The sequence below is a fragment of the Squalius cephalus genome (assembly GCF_949319135.1).
Source record: "Squalius cephalus genome assembly, chromosome: 24".
Classification (NCBI taxonomy): Eukaryota; Metazoa; Chordata; class Actinopteri; order Cypriniformes; family Leuciscidae; genus Squalius; species Squalius cephalus.
This window is the reverse complement of record NC_137145.1, coordinates 3362249-3379816: the sequence shown is the minus strand read 5'-3', so window position 1 is coordinate 3379816 and position 17568 is coordinate 3362249. Positions and strand designations below refer to the sequence as shown.

At 38.1% G+C, this 17568-nt stretch overlaps 1 protein-coding gene across 3 annotated transcripts; it reads left to right on the top strand.

Annotated features, from left to right (window-relative positions):
- Positions 1–353: 353 nt before the first annotated feature.
- On the top strand, positions 354–16635 carry ptpn11a (protein tyrosine phosphatase non-receptor type 11a). 3 transcript variants are annotated; one of them, XM_079861182.1, is made up of 16 exons: positions 354–627; positions 3254–3376; positions 5663–5857; positions 5998–6190; positions 7255–7374; positions 8014–8127; positions 8264–8360; positions 8975–9054; positions 9161–9286; positions 10466–10597; positions 10679–10833; positions 11915–11982; positions 12663–12814; positions 12885–12997; positions 14500–14600; positions 16528–16635. In XM_079861182.1, the coding sequence occupies exons 1-15, from the start codon at positions 614–616 to the stop codon at positions 14567–14569; spliced, it is 1752 nt and encodes a 583-aa protein (XP_079717308.1). In that variant the 5' UTR covers positions 354–613; the 3' UTR covers positions 14570–14600; positions 16528–16635. The 3 variants fall into 3 exon arrangements, with proteins under 3 accessions (XP_079717308.1, XP_079717306.1, XP_079717307.1); XM_079861180.1 differs by having other exon boundaries at positions 9128–9286; XM_079861181.1 differs by having other exon boundaries at positions 8975–9063.
- The last annotated feature ends 933 nt before the right edge of the window (positions 16636–17568 follow it).

Below are 17568 nucleotides of genomic sequence, written 5' to 3'. Positions count from 1 at the left end.
TAGACACCGTACGCAGTTCGCGTTTGGAAAAAAAGAGAAACAGAAACGGGAGCATTGTCCATTATTTTATAATTGTATTAATAAAATATAACAATACAATATTGACTATAAATAATCACTATAATTTTAATTATAATAATTAAGTAATATTTTACATAGTCAGTATTTGTTTTTAATGTTTGCGTGTTCATTGTTCAAAACATTTTAACTTTTTATGCTGGCCAGTTAGAGAATCCAAAATACACTTATACATTCATATAGTTAATTTGTAACCTAAAATCATGATGATGTAAATTATATATTATGCATTTGTTGAGGTGTTGTTCTAGTGTTCCGCCTCTAGAGGGCGCGTCAGTGCGGCGCGTCGCGCGCTGTGTGTGTGTCGCAGCTTTGGTGACGTTTTTCCAATCGACTCCAGAAAACTCTCTCCGCCGCCGCGGCCTAGCGCTCCTGGTCCCTCTTTCTCGGCATTTTATTCACTCATGTCCGTCTGTCCGAGCCCAAACCGAGCGGGACCTGCTGCCGTATGAGGCGCTGAACACGGGACTGTCGATTTAAGCTGAGTTTTTACCCGGAAACTGAGTGAAAATACAGTAAACAGAGTGAGGGAGAGATGACATCCCGAAGGTGAGAAACAAGCAAAAACAAACCTAATAATCTCGTTTATTTTACATTTATCGTCACTGTCGGGCATCTTATCTTTACGATAAATCAAATTAATGTTTGTTTAAAGAGTTTCAAATGTCTAAAGTGCGAAATGAGCGCGTTTAAATGTCAGGCAGTTTAATGATTTAAACCCAACAGGGCGAGACTGGACATGTTTTGAGTGTGAAAGAGTCACTCTAGTGAGGAATTAACTGATTTTAGGACGATAAAAGTTTGCTCAATGATCATATTTCATATCTGTCGATGATGATTGACAGGTCATAGTGGAGATTTGTCCACAGACAGGGACGTCACGTGACACTGTGTTTTGAAGGGTGGCTTGACAGTAGTGTGATGTGAATAACGTAATTTGCCTTTATTTTGCTTGTTGTAGTTAATGTATTTGCCCTGCTTGTATTAATATTGTTTTCAAGTGATATCATAGATAGATAGATAGAGAGAGAACGGTAACACTTTAGTTTAGGGTCCAATTCTCACTATTAACAAATTGGTTTTTATCATGCATATTACTAGGATATTGGATGTTTATTAGTACTTATAAAGCACTTATAATAACCTTACTAACTATTAATAAGCAGTAATTAGGAGTTTTTTGAGGCAAAAGTTGCAGTTAATAGTTAGTTAACAGTGAGAATTGGACCCTAATCTAAAGTTTGACCAAAATAACGTAATATATGTCTGCCTAATTCAGCCTATTAGCAAAAATGAGTGTATCTGCAGTTGAGACCTTATTAGTGCACTCAAGGCAAATCTGAAACTCATTGTATTAGGAACAAAAAATGAAAGCAAGTTTTGCATATTGCAAAACATAGTGCAAGCACACATTTCAACAATATATTTGACACAAAGTTTATATAGTTTGAAGGGAGAAGACGGCAAAAGATCCTGCAGAATATATTTCACTATTCTGATCTGATATTCTGAATATTTAATGTTAAAATGGTTTTATGGTTGAGCTTCTTTGTGCATCTGTGGACTGGATTCTGATTGTGAATTATCTTTTTCATTTGACATTTCATACACTGGCATTTCTGCTGGTACTTTCATGTTTCCTGAGCAACAGTAACCGCTTATTGTCAGAAGAAGTGTTAATTACAGCTGAGAAGTGCAAAACAAACCCCAATTCTGAAAACAAAACACATTTTTAAACTCAATGAAAAGACTAAAAACAAATTATTTACATTATTATTACATTTCCGAAAGCAAAATAAGTCAGAAAACACAACGACAAGTCAGACAAAATGGAAAAGGTAGGTATATGTGGCAAATGGAATACTGACCGCTGATTGGACGAGACATCTGTCAATCAAGACATGCTGAAAGTACAGCAGACTGCATCAGAAGAAAGTCGTTTCGTGTGTGCGTGTGTAAATATTAGAGCGGTCTATAGAGCTGGTAAGTCCCGCCCATCCGTAAAACCCCAAGTGGACCTCTAGGTTGAAAAATCGTCAATGCAAGTGAATGTGAGAAAATAATTATTTTCTGGTCCCGTTTGAATTGCGCCATGAATGTGAACATATGTTGTCTGTGAATTTTTTATATAATTTTTCATGTTACGAGTTTGACAGTATATGGTATGATTCTTTGGCTAGCAGTTGTGGAAAAGACATAACGAGAAAGACTACATGTCGCCTATGTGACTTCACCCCATAACACATTTTCCCTCCACTTGTCAAATCACGGTGCTAATGCTGCGATAATCTATGGAGACAGATCGAGATGCCTGTGTGTTTTGTACCCAAATGTCACCATTCAAACCAAATGGGCTGTTCTTTCTTCAGATTCCCGTCGAAAGCAGCGAAGAGTTGTAGTCCACAAAGTGCTCTCACACAAAGTCTAACCGTATCAAACTTCTACCCGCTAAATTGTAGCATTCTTTACATAAAAAATTCACAGACAACATATGTTCACATTCATGGCAAAATTCAAACGGGATCAGAAAATAATTATTTTCTCCCATTCACTTGCATTGACGATTTTTCAACCTAGAGGTCCAGTGGGGTTTTACGGATGGGCGGGACTTACCAGCTCTATTTAACCGGTTTATTTAGTGCAATTATTATGGAGAAAAAAAACTTTTCATATTAAAATCTTCCTACCACTATCTGGTTTGGTCGGACAAAATTATGAAAGAACTCGCTCTGGTAAAGTGGGAGAGTGGCATGTAGCAAGAACAGCATTTGAGATGGGTTCGAGTCTCCCTCAAGTGACAAATGTTAATTCACAATATTAACTTCTTGTTTATTGATCTGTATAAAATTGGAAAAAACAGCACTCTTGCTTGTGTGCTTAACTATAGTCTACCATATTATATAAGACAAAAGCTCATGCATATTTGGAATTTTAAGGGCATTATAACTGCATTATAATAGTGTTTATGTTTGTTTTTTGCAAAGTGAGTGACATACTCAATAATGTCAGCTCGCATACTCGCACATAATTAAAAAAAAATATATTATCGTAGATGATACAGCTAATATTTACACATGCACATGCAAATCAGCTTTCTTCTTTCTACTTTCTAGTAGTTATCGGCCAGAATCGCACTTTCATGTCGTGACGGACTGTGTCGTGTTTCTGTCGTTAGGTGGTTCCACCCCAACATCACTGGAGTGGAGGCGGAGAACCTTCTACTCACTCGTGGCGTGGACGGCAGTTTCTTGGCCCGTCCCAGCAAAAGCAACCCTGGAGACTTTACGCTTTCCGTCAGGTGAGAGGTGACGCACAAACCAGCATTTAGGCTGGGAATAACAAGTGCTAATTGGAAAATATATTATGCACTTGACTACACTGTAAAAAAAATATCCTGCAAATTTTAAAAGGTAAAAAACGTCAAATTAAAGTTAAAAACAGCAGCTGTGCTGTTCACCGTAAAAAATACTGACCATACCGGTATCCTTGCAGGATGGCATATTGTTGCCTGTACACTGTATTTCATTAAAGGGATGGTTCGGATTAAAATAATCCTAGGGTCCTTTGCACCATGACCTCGAGCCAAACACCCCCCAGAAGCCTTTTTCCCTTGGTTGAACATTATTAAACGGCCACAGTCAGTGAGGATTAGGGTGGTCCTTATCAAGTCCAATTTTTTTTTGTTGCAAAATGATAGTGTCTTAACCTTTTAAACTGTTCCTTTTAACTTCAAAATTAGAAATATGCAAAAATGTTGACAAAAAAATGATATTTAGAGGTAGCTCAATCATGTGGAAGATTGCCTATGTTAAGCTGTGCGGCGTTATTGTGATATGCAAGTAATATTAAAAGTTGCTGCAAATGAACTACATTTTATTGAAATCAGAGCAACACTGACATGACAACAATGACAACAATCTCAAAAAAGCACAAGGTTTTCAACAATCCCTCATTTCTGATGCTCAGCAGCCAGTGTTGACTTTTTGCAGTCTGGATAGATCCGTCGGTGATCTTCCACCACATGAAGGAGAAACAGCAATTGTTCTTCAGAGTGTGTGAGATAGCCACTGTATTCTTGAATCAGAGCCACTCCTCTCTCGGCGTGATCATTGACTACTTTCATTGCATGGTTGCCTGTGCCTCCTGATAATCTGCTCGATTCGGCCAAAGTTCCGGGTCAATTTCAAGGAACGTAATGTAATTTTTTAAACCAAAAAATGTGCTCTAAAGCCAAACAATAACCAAGGTGATCATCAATAGAAATATGTATTGATTCCACCAGGAAAGGTAAATCTGCTAATTTGATTAATTTGGATTTAGTTTCTACAATAAGTAAACTGAGATATGTATCTAAAATACATATTTAGGAATATATGGTGCATTAGATGCTTTTATGGAGATTTTTGGGGAATTTTACTAGCCAGGTACAATACCAAATCAAATGATCTGTTTTTACGAAAATCATCACAATCTCAGAAAGTTTAAAGCTATTGAGCTACCAGTAATTATTATGTTACTGCCATAAAAATTGGCATGCTGTATTTTCTTATATAAAGGAACAATTTGAAGGGTTAAGAGCATGACAATTGGATACTTTAAAAATAAGGACCACCCTAGTGAGGATGGGCCCGCATCATTCCCCCACTCTGATAATCAGTACGGGAGCCCCACAAGGCTGTGTGCTGAGCCCGTTTCTTTACTCTCTGTACACTTATGACTGCATACCATCTTATGACACTAACAGCATTATTAAATTCGCTGATGACACGACTGTGCTGGGGCTGATCGCCAGAGGAGAGGAGTATGCCTACAGAGAGGAGGTACAGAGGCTGATGATGTGGTGTACAGATAATAATCTCACTCTAAACATTAATAAAACAAAAGAACTCATCATTGATTTTAGGAAGAAACAGATTGTTCACACGCCATTGTATATCAACGGGGAGATAGTGGAGAGAGTGTCCAGCTTTAAAGGAGAAATTTTAACATTGAGCTCATTTTTTTGTAAATTTGGAGTGCTGTCAGTACAGAGAACAAGACAAAAATCGGTGTTGCCTACACCGAGTTATCCTCTTTTTAAAATTTGCACCCTGTTGACTTCAATGGGGCAAGTTTTAAACCTGCTTTTAGCCTCTTAACATCCTTGATGTGTCATTACAAGTGCCCAGCCATGTGAGTGATTCCTTCAGAGTGAACACGGGTGAATCTGACTGCAGTAGATGTGAAAGATATGAATAAAAGTGATGTTAATTCAGCCAGCGCACATACCTGTATTTACATCCTGTTTTCGGTCGAAGTCCACAGTAGTCGATTGTCGAGTTCACGCGCAGTAAAAAAAAAAAAAAAAAGAATTCAGATTGATTAAACATTTTAAATAGACTGCAGCAATTTACATTTAGTATTTTGTGTAGTTGTCTGTTCGTGGGAGAATCATGAGCTCTGTTTGAAACACACACAAAAAAATCATGATTGTCAATTTAACCAGAATGGTGCAGCTCTAACTGTAGCATTTTTCTGTTAAAATTACAAAACATTTTGTACAGTGTATTAGTATAAACTGTATTGAAGCTCTTCTCTTCACTAGGCGAAATGGCGCCGTCACCCACATTAAGATCCAAAACACGGGAGACTATTATGACCTGTACGGTGGAGAGAAGTTTGCCACCCTGGCGGAGCTGGTGCAGTATTACATGGAACATCACGGACAGCTGAAAGAGAAAAACGGAGACGTCATTGAGCTGAAATACCCGCTCAACTGTGCCGATCCCACTTCTGAGAGGTGAGCACATGCATTGCTCATTATCTGTCTGTCCTTCCATGACAACGTGGGCCAATAGTTGTATTTTATAGGCTTTTTTTTATTGGCGTCTGAACCTGAATACCCTCCTCTGAGGTTATCTTGTTTTGTTTTTTTGCAAGGTGGTTTCATGGTCATCTATCTGGTCGTGAGGCAGAGAAGTTGTTGACAGAGAAGGGCAAGAACGGAAGTTTCCTGGTGAGAGAAAGTCAGAGTCACCCGGGAGATTTTGTGCTCTCCGTACGGACCGGAGACGACAAGACGGACACCAGCGACGGCAAACCCAAAGTCACCCACGTCATGATACGCTGCCAAGTAAACTTCAGATGCATGACTTTCAAAACTGTGTTTTAAAAAAAAATTAGAGATGGATTAGAATGATCAACTAGATGTTCAACATCCAAATAGTCGATTACTGAGCTCAAATAGTGTAGATATTTTTTGCTGATAAAAACATATATTTAGGCTGAAATGTGTTATTGCATTTAGTATGCATTAAATATTTTTAGTTAGTTATTTGGGTTAGTTTGCCCAAAAATGTAATTTCTGTTAGTAATTACTCTCCCTCGTGTTGTTCCCCGTAAGACTTTCATTCGTCTGCAGAACACAAATTAAGATATTTTTGATTAAATCTGAGAGCTGTCTCACTCCTTCATAGGCTTCTAGGTAATTTCATCTGCCATCCCAGAAAAGTTAGTAAAGACATCGTTAAAATAGTCCAAGTGACTACAGTGGCTCAACCTTAAGTTTATCAAGCGACGAGAATACTTTTTGTGAGTTCACGTAGTGTAACAGCGCAGCGCTTCTGGGTTGTACGTCACACGCATCACACACATGACCAGCATCGGCCAATAGTGAGCCTCCATTCTGACGTACAACCCAGAAGCGCTGCGCTGTTACACTACGTGAACTCACTCAGAGAAACACAGAAGAAAATGAATAGTTGAATAAAGTTATTTTTGTTTGTTTTTTACACACAAAAAGTATTCTCGTCGTTTGATAAACTTAAGGTTGAGCCACTGTAGACTCTTGGATTATTTTAACCATGTCTTTACTAACTTTCTGGGATGGCAGATCTCGATTACCTAGAAGCCTATGAAGGAGTGAGACAGCTCTCAGATTTCATCAAAAATATCTTAATTTGTGTTCTGAAGATGAACGAAAGTCTTACGGGGCTGGAACAACATGAGGGAGAGTAATTACTGAAAGAGTTTTCATTTTTGGGTGAACTAACCCTTTAATGTTTAATTGTTGCAGAAATGACGCGCTTCATTTTTAATTTTAACAGTTTATTTAGTTCCAAAACGCTGTCATTAAAAGGCTATTTTCCTGTGTTGTGTTATGTAAGTGGGCTATTATTTCTATTATCATTTTGTCAGCATGATCTGAAGTATGATGTTGGCGGTGGGGAGAAATTCGACTCGCTCACAGACCTGGTGGAGCACTACAAGAAAAACCCTATGGTGGAAACACTGGGGACAGTCCTGCAGCTCAAACAGGTGTTTGATTGACCGATCCATTGAGAACTGTCAAATTGCTTGTGATGTTCCTTATTTGTAAATCACTTTAGACAAAAGAGTCTGCTAAATGAACACACTAATGTTCAAAAGTTCGGGGTCAGCAATATTTTGTTTTTAAAAGAAATTAACACTTTTATTCAGAGAGGACACATTAAATTGATCAAAAGTGACAGCAAAGACTTTAATAATGCTACAAAAGATTATATTTAAAATAAATACTGTTCTATTGAAATGTCTATTCATCAAAGAATCCTGAAAAAAAAGATTATCATTGATGATAATCAGAAATGTTTCTTGATCATCAGATCATCATATTAGAGTAATTTCTGAAGGATCATGTGACACTGAAGACTGGAGTAATGATGCTGAACATTCAGCTTTGATCACAGGAACAAATTACAGTTTAAAATATATTCACATTGAAAACAGTTATTTTAAATTGTAATAATATTTCACAATATTACTGTTTTTACTGTATTTTTTAATCAAATAAATGCAGCCTTTGTGAGCATAAGAAAATTACCAACCCCAAACTTTTGACCAATTGTGTAAATGTACATTTAACATTCTTAATACCAGCCAAATAATACAAGTAAATCAGTGTTGTGTTTCTTGCAGCCTCTGAACACGACCCGCATCAATGCAGCAGAGATCGAGAGCCGGGTACGAGAGCTCAGCAAGCTGGCAGAGGCCACAGATAAGGTCAAGCAGGGATTCTGGGAAGAGTTTGAGGTGAGAGCCAATCAGCACCCAGTATAGTGTCAGATTAACCAATGATCTGATACACTGATAAATCAATGTACAGTTTCCCACACCTTTATTATAAAGGGTTGAGCTCTGGGAATCATTTTCAATTCTGTGTTCACAGACACTTCAGCAGCAGGAGTGTAAACTACTCTACAGTCGCAAGGAGGGTCAACGGGCAGAAAACAAAAACAAGAACAGATATAAGAACATTCTTCCCTGTAAGTGAACATCATCATCATCATGCAAATCCCAGAAAACTCTCAGAATGCCACGTGCTGATGGGCCAGTAATATTAAAGGGGTGATGAACTGAGAAATCAAATTTTCCTTGAGCTTTTGACATATAAGAGGTCATCATACTATAAGAATATCCTGTAAGTTTAAAAAAACTGAAAACTTCCTTGTTAGTCCAATAAAAGCTTTTATTGACACCAGGCACAGCGAACCACAGGTTTTTCAAAGTGGGGATCTATGAGGTCAAAGGGTATCAAACCCCGCCTCCGCAGAAGAAGATCAACGCCTACTTCAACACTGCCGGTTTAGCCCCGCCCACTGATTCACGCATTACATAAAACTCATTATAATATGCAAAACTGTTATCCAATCATAGCAGTGGGCGTTTACTTCCAAGTCTTCAATGCGACACGCCCATAAAAACCGGGAGCTAGGCTCAAAACCAGGGTAGAAAATAGCCTATTACTTATTCATTTTGATGTTTTTGAATGTAAAAACCAAGCGAACGTCATAAGTTGACCTCAGACAACAATATAAAAAAATTAAAAAAGCTAGTTCATGACCCCTGTAATATTCTTATCTCTGTGCCTCTTCCACAGTCGACCACACGCGAGTCGTGCTGACCGATGGTGATGCAAATGAACCAGGCTCTGATTACATCAACGCCAACATCATCATGGTAATAAAGGTGCCTTCAAATCTTGTCAGAATTATTAAATATTTGTATATCAATGGTTTTTGTGGTTTGCCAGCCTGATAATGAGACTAAATCAAACAATTCAAAGTTGAAGAGGAGCTACATCGCCACGCAGGGCTGCCTGCAAAACACCATCAGTGACTTCTGGAGGATGGTGTTTCAGGAGAACTCTCGAGTCATCGTCATGACCACGAAGGAAGTGGAACGGGGAAAGGTGAGCCGTTTCCCAAGGGATTTACCCATCAAATACAGTTCATTTTCATTGTGGTTCATGAACTGATTTTTGGCTTGCTAAAAGAAATATTTACATATGCGAACAGCATTTAAATACATGTACACTTGAAACTTGAAGTTAGTTGCTGAAATTGGGGGGGTTATATATATATTTTTTTGTGATTAAAAATTGCTATTGCGATTTAAAAATACATTTTTAAAAGAGCTCCAGGTTTACGGTTCCTGTTTGTAGGGCTGCACAATTTGATTAAATAACAAAATAATGATGATAATGTATATTTTTACTATTATTATTACTAAATAAAAATATTAGCAAAACATAAAAGAAAATATTACTATTTTAATGGTACTATTACAGATTTAGGGCCAGATTTACTAACGGCTTGTCCCAGTGCAAACCCTCTTTTTGTCAGGATTCACTAAAGACATGCAGTGAGAAATTAGCTCTGAAAAGACGTGGACTGGGTTATTTTTGCGGCTGACATTATTGCATATGAATTTATAGGAGTTTCCCTTTCAGATGCAAAATTTATGGGAGGAGAGAATTTAAATGAATCACGTAAGGTGATTTACTAAGGTTTGCGCTCGTCAGTTTACCAGTATTTACGCCATTATTTAACATCCTAAAAAGCATGTCTTAAACCAGGGTTTCTCAAACTCAGTACTGGAGGGCCTCTGTCCTGCACAGTTTAGCTCCAACCCTGATCAAACACACCTAGCTTTGAGTTTTCTAGTGATCCTGAAGACATTGATTAGCTTGCTCAGGTGTGTTTGATCAGGGTTGGAGCTAAACTGTGCAGGACAGTGGCCCTCCAGGACCGAGTTTGAGAAACCATCTGCTCATTTGTGCTGTTCCTGGAAGATTGCGTTGGTCACTATGAAAGTGATTCGGCTGTGTCTGTGTTCTTTAATGTGCTAGTAGATCACGTGCTGAACTTTCCTCTCCCATCTGCGTTTTTTTTTTTTCTTTTTCTTTTTTAACTCTCACGCTAATTTGCCCTGTTTAGTAAATTTGGCCCTTAATAAACAATTCTCATTTGGAAAATTTCAGCCTTTGCAATTTGGTAATTGCTCAAAATCATTTTACAATTTCGGTTTTATTTCTGCTTTATCAGCCAAAGCAGAATTGTTCTGAGATGCTTTGTGTTTCCCTTCACAGAGTAAGTGTGTGAAGTATTGGCCTGACGTGTCCGCGTTGAAGGAGTACGGAGCCATGCGTGTGCGTAACGTTAAGGAAACCTCAGCACATGATTACATCCTGCGAGAGCTGAAGCTGTCAAAAGTTGGACAGGTAAAGTTAAACTGAGATGGTTAAATGACCCATAATTGCAAGAGTTTGTCTCTAACACCTGCGTTCTGTCTGATATGGTAGGGTAACACTGAGCGTACAGTGTGGCAGTACCATTTCCGTGCATGGCCAGACCACGGTGTGCCCGGAGACCCCGGCGGCGTGCTGGACTTTCTGGAAGAGGTCAAAATGAAGCAGGAGGGCATAAACGGGGCTGGACCCATCGTGGTGCACTGCAGGTTATGAGAACACCATCAATAGCAGACTTCAAACTGACCTCATTCAATCAAAATATTTAAAGGGTAACTCGCGCCAAAATTGAACCTAGGCTCTTTTTGTTAATCTACCCGAGTCAAACTTTCATGTAAAAGCATAATTAGAATGGAAACGCCACTTTTAAGATTGACAGTATTTTTGTTTTAGGTCAAATTGCCTTTTGAATGGGAGTGAATGGGAGTGAATGGGAGTGAATGGGGCACTTCTATGATAGCATCAAAATCGCTATTTTTAAAACACTAAGAAGGCTCGACACAACATGAAACTTTGCTGAAAGTATCACCAGGGGCTCTACACATGAACTCCAGCATTAAGAATATTGTTTGTGTACACAGAGTTTACTAAAAAGAAAGGTTTTGTACGACTCACTTTATCAGTTAGTGTTTCCGGCCACCGGCATTTTGTCAGTCAAAAATAGTCGATCTCCGAATGCAACGTAACATGAGGAGAGTAAAGATGGAAAGCTCCTAAAGCTTGTTTCCATATAAATTCATGGATAATTTGTTGTTTTGTCGTTAGTGAAAATCAATATTATTCATATAATAATGAAATGATTCAGTGATACAGATCGACAATTTTTGACTGACAAAATGCCGGCGGCCGGGAAGAAAAAGTGAGTTGTTACAGTGAGTTGTTCAAAATCTTTCTTTTTAGTAAACTTTGTGTACACAAACAATGTAGTCAATGCTGGAGTTCATGTGTAGAGCCCCTGGTGATACTTCCAGCAAAGTTTCATGTTGTGTCGAGCCTTCTTAGTGTTTTAAATATAGCGATTTTGATGCTATCATAGAAGTGCCCCAAGCACTCCCATTCAAAAGGCATCTTGACCTAAAGCGAAAATACGGTCAATCTTAAAAGTGGCGTTTCCATTCTAATTATGCTTTTACACAAAAGTTTGCCTCGGGTAGATTAACAAAAAAGAGCCTAGGTTAAATTTTGGTGAGAGTTACCCTTTAAGGCTTTAAGTTAGAAATGTCAGTCCAGATATTTTCTTCATCAAGCAAGTCTGTTTGTTGGTTATAAACATTTCTGTTTTTCCTACAGTGCTGGGATTGGACGAACAGGAACGTTTATCGTTATTGATATTTTAATAGACATCATCAGAGAAAAGGGTAAAGTCCTTACATCTAGATTGATCATCTGTTAATTAGTGGTTGACCGTTATATCGCCACGGCCTGTATATATATATATATATATATTGCTATTTCTTAAAGTCCCCCTGTTGTCAATAATTTTATCCCTTAAAACTCCAAAATGACATATTTAAAAATAAATTAATTAAAAAAAATTAAATGTAACCCTACACCCTCGCCTCATTTACTATACACGGTTTTATGAATATGTTTGTCTAATGTGTTTGAAGCGGGGCTTATATTTTGACATTCTCCTTTTACTTAATTTATTAAATTTACTTATTAGACAGAACAACGGTATATAACAAAGTAAAGGTATATACAAAGTATTTTAGTATTTGCTTGTCTTTTATTAGTCATAGAAAGGAAAACGCTATAATACTTCCTCATTTACCGTCAGCATTCAGCAAATATGCTTTTTAATCATTTAAACAAATCTTTGAATGTCCAATAAATATTTAATTTCGCAAACGTTGCAAGCTTCCAGCTGTGGGATCTTCTGAAGCGTGCACTTGAAGACTGCATAAAAAAAGTGTTCTCTGTGCATAACGGTCGACCACTACTATTGATTCTCTTTGTTAATTATTAGGCCCTACAACCTAAATTGGAAAGGTTGTACCTTTTTAAAGTTAGCTCTAACCCGAAGTGTGTTGCGCAGGAGTGGACTGTGATATTGACGTGCCCAAGACTATCCAGTTGGTGCGATCTCAGCGTTCAGGAATGGTACAGACAGAGGCCCAGTATCGGTTCATATACATGGCCGTCCAGCACTATATTGAGACTCTACAGCGCCGCATAGAGGAGGAGCAGGTGTGTACATCACAGATATTGAGCTGGATTAGTGGTGTTCAAAATAGCCTGATTCTTTTGTCTCTTTCAGAAAAGTAAAATTAAAGGACGTGAGTACACCAACATCAAATATTCTCTCTCTGACCTGACTGGAGGAGATCAGAGCCCTCTGCCACCGTGCACACCGACGCCAACCTGTGCCGAGTGAGAACACGCATGCATTTCACACAAAACCTCATGATATAGACAGTTTTATAGATCAGTATGTTTACCACTTCAGAGAAAATGACAAATGAAGCAATAGGACATTAGAATTTCCTTGCTTTTTATGTTTTGTTTGAAAAATATAGATATATTTTGATTTCCTGTGATTTTCTAATTTTAAGCTGCAGAAAATAAAACTTCAGTTTTTAAATTCGACATCAAACTGAAGTTGCAGTTGACTTTACTAAATACTCAGCAAAAAAAAGAAAAAGAAACATTATCCTTCTTTCAAATGATTTTTTCCCAGCCAATTTCTTATGTGTAAATATTTGTTTGAACATAAAAAGATTCAACAATTGAGACGTAAACGGAACAAATTTCACAGACATTTGACGAACAGAAATGGAATAATGAGTCCCTGAACAGAGGGATATTGATATATGCTCAATATCAAAAGTTACAATCATTGCTGTAGTGCATCTCATCTTCATGGACTGAGCCAGATTTGCCAGCTCTTGCTGTGAGATGTTACTCCACTCTTCCACCAAGGCACTTACAAGCTCTTAAACACATCTAGGGGGACATATGGTTACAAATGGTTAGGCACTGAAGGAGGATCCAGCTGTCCTTCGTGTTTCCCTGTGGCACTGTCATAGGCATCTTACATTACAGACAATTATTTCTTTTCTTTTTTTTGCTGAGTTTATACTGTGACCTATTTCTGAGTGAAGCTGATATCAAATAAGAAGTGACTTCATCAGTTTGATTGGATCATGGAAAGTGAGCGTAGCACATAATCGTCACATGGGTATATCACAGGAAGAACAAGTTATTACATTGTGATTAAGGCAAGACACCACAGGTAATAAGGGGAAAAGATTAACTAAGATATATCACCATATTTCCCCAGTTGCTTAATCGGGGTACATTAATATAAATGTTGTGTATTACAAGTTTTCCGAAATGTTATCCTTAAATTTCCAGAACAGAAATCTGGAAATGGAAGCAAAATAGCCCAAAATCTCAAAATTGACCTGTGCATGAAAAATTTACATTTACATTTTACATTTATTCATTTAGCTGACGCTTTTATCCAAAGCGACTTACAATTGCTATATATATGTCAGAGGTCACACGCCTCTGGAGCAACTAGGGGTTAAGTGTCTTGCTCAGGGACACATTGGTGTCTCACAGTGGATTTGAACCCGGGTCTCTCACACCAAAGGCATGTGTCTTATCCATTGCGCCACACCACCCATAATAATGGTCAAATTATTATGAAATCAAATCTAAAAAAATAAATAAATAAACATTTACAAATTAATTGTTTATAATAAGACTAGCAACATGCAGTTAGACAATACATAGTGTCAGCATTGATTTCATGCCAACTGTAAGTTGTAAACTTCTCCCATTATGCCTGGGAAAGATGTATAGATGTATCTGTTTATATGTTTATGTATATCATGTATAATATCAATTATTTATGTTTATATGTACAGTTTGAGGGACGACAGCTCTCGAGTCTATGAGAATGTGGGTCTGATGCAACAGCAGAAGAGTCACAGATGAGACTCCGACTCCAGCACTGTCCGAATAACAGGTATGACGGCTCAATCTTCACCACAACACGTCACAGTATGTTCAGTCCCAGATTCAACAGTTGCTTTCGCTGCTGTTTCTGGGTATTTCAAACATTTACATTTGTTTTTCATAGTTTAGAGCAAGGGGTTCTCAGCTCTGGCCTGTAAGATCCACTTTTATCCATCGAGTTTTGCTCAAACCCTAATCAAACACACTTGAACAAGCTAATCAAGGTCTTCAGAGTTACTAGAAAGCTACAGGCAGGTGAGTTTGATCAAGGTTTGAGCTGAACTCTGCAGGAGAGTGGACCTCGAAACCTATGCCATTGTTACCGTTCGTATCATTGTGTATTGAGAGCTGAAGAAGATCTCAAGCTTGAATTCAAATATGCGTCTGGTTTCCAACATGCGACATGTAAGTGGTAGACTAATCAAAACAGACTGGCTCATCTGACCAATCAGAGCAGAGTAGACCAATCACAACAGACTGGGTCGTCTGACCAATCAGAGCAGAGTAGACCAATCACAACAGACTGGGCCGTCTGACCAATCAGAGCAGAGCAGACCAATCACAACAGACTGGGCCATCTGACCAATCAGAGCAGAGCAGACCAATCATAACAGACTGGGCCATCTGACCAATCAGACAAGAGTAGACCAATCACAACAGACTGGGCCATCTGACCAATCAGCAGAGTAGACCAATCACAACAGACTGGGCCGTCTGACAAATCAGAGCAGAGTAGACCAATCACAACAGACTGGGCCAACTGACCAATCAGAGCAGAGTAGACCAATCACAACAGACTGGGTCGTCTGACCAATCAGAGCAGAGGAGGCTCGTGGAAAGGAGGCGTTTCAGACACTGAGAGAAAAGAGCTGATGCTGCAATGTATATCATGAGAGAAATAATGTGTTTTTTGACCTTGAATGGATGTAAACCTGTTGTAGGAGACTCCAAAAAGAAAATGGCATAATAGGGGCATTTTAAATGGGGTTCGTATAATACATTTGTTATCAATAAATAATTCATTAAAAGATATGCATCATACGTGATGGGCGAAAGCACAGCATAATATGACCTTCTGTAACACTGACTTCTAGAAAACACACACTCCCAACTCAGTAATAAACACAGAGGATGGTCTCATCTGAATTTGTATATGAAATCAAGTAAAAGTACATTTACATTTAATCATTTAGCAGACGCTTTTATCCAAAGCGACTTACAGAAGAGGAGAAGCCGGTTGTGGATTTGGATGTACATTTAGACATTTTTAAAGTCTACTTTTTGTCAAGGTTTAGATATTTTTTGCTTGAAATTTGAAGTGTCAGTTTTTCCATTAATTTTACCACAGTCAAACCTGAACAGAGAGAAAGACATTTTGTTAAATACATAAAAATTCAATAAAAAAATCTAACAAATTAAAAAGGAATTCTTTACCAGAGCTAAATCAATCTGTGTCTGATCTGATTTCATCCTCTGACTCAGTTTGGGCGTATTGGGTGGAGTGTGTGTATTTTAGACTGTCACCCTTCACTGATGTGTGCTTTTTTCTGCATCGTGGCTGATTTGTAGATTGTACCCCCCAAAAATTGATGACTTTTCTCATATTTTTTGTATTTTCTATGGTAGTCATTTCTGACCACGAACAACACAAGTGACTTTTTTTTTTTTTTTAACTACTATTTAGCTTTTTCCAATCAAGTCCACGATTTTGTTTTAGTAAAAGTAGTTGGGTGAAAAGAACTGTACTCAAACGTTGTTTTAAAAACTACTCTTGTCCGTATAGGGCTAAAGACCATCAATATTAACAGCTCTGCGATGTTGATTTCCAAAGAGCTTTTTTTATTTTTAAATCTTGTGCTGTCTTTGAATAAGCTTTTAGTGTTTGGTGTGGCCCAATACAGCGAAATAATGTGATGTCTTTTTGTATTCCCTGACAGGAACTGCTTTTGTTGTTGCCAGACGCTCCTGAAAACCTGAGAAGTGATCACGACTAAACGGAGAGACGACAAAAAATAAAGGAAAAAAAAAAAGAAGAAAAAAAAAAATTCCAGAGACCGGTCCACACGAGCTCAGAGACATGCGGATGGAGTGAATTTCATTTCTCCTTCCAGCTACGTAGCCTTTTAACCCCACACTAAGAAACCACTGTGACGATCATGAAGCCTTATACTGAATAAACCCAAAACAGCCCCTGCAAAATCATGTTTTTTTTTGGGTGTGGACTTTTCTGAAATCAATTCAGGCTACATTTAGCGCTTGTGGGAAAAGCTTTTGCTATTACGTTCATCTCTTAACGTCTTGCCTCATTCATTTTTTTTTTTCTTTCTGTCTCTTTTTTTTGTTAAGAAAGCGAGAACTCTTTCTGGAAAGCATTAAGCATGATATTCTAACAGAAAAAGGACACTATCATCACACACGCCTTTACTAAAGTAATTGGGAACAGAAGAGAAGCCATTCTCAGCAAAGCAAAGGGATGCTCTTCATCTTCACAATACAGTTCATTCATTTTACACGCAGTGAAAAAGGCCCAATACCTAATATAGTGCAAGTGCTCAATTCAGATTGGAGGATCCGAATCATTCTAGTCCATGTTCATGTCCTCTGCCTTCAGTTTTAAGCCCAGTGTCCTTAAGACTTTGCTCCGAACAGCAGGAGAACTTCAGCCCAGATGTGTCGGAAAACCCTCGGTTTGCCTTTTTGTCCCCCTGGAGAGAGACATCCTGATTCTGAGGACTTTTCCGTGGGACAAAACATCCGTGTCACTGGCTTGTTTGTGTTACTGAATTGTTCCGCTGCATCAGGCCACCCAGCAGCTGCGAAACCTGTTTCTTATTATTTTTTAATGATATTTTGCTGTTTCAAAAAAAAAAAAAAAAAAAGCAACAAAAAAAAAAGAAATCGCTTATTTACGTCAATTCACCGTATGAACTTAATTTCCAAATCACTGTTTTAAAAGTGACTGCACATTTGTAACCCTG

Coding starts and splice junctions, on each gene's coding strand:
- ptpn11a (XM_079861180.1), top strand. Junction 9,055..9,127: donor TCAACGCCAACATCATCATG/GTAATAAAGGTG, acceptor GTGGTTTGCCAG/CCTGATAATGAGACTAAATC. Junction 12,998..14,499: donor CCGACGCCAACCTGTGCCGA/GTGAGAACACGC, acceptor TTATATGTACAG/TTTGAGGGACGACAGCTCTC.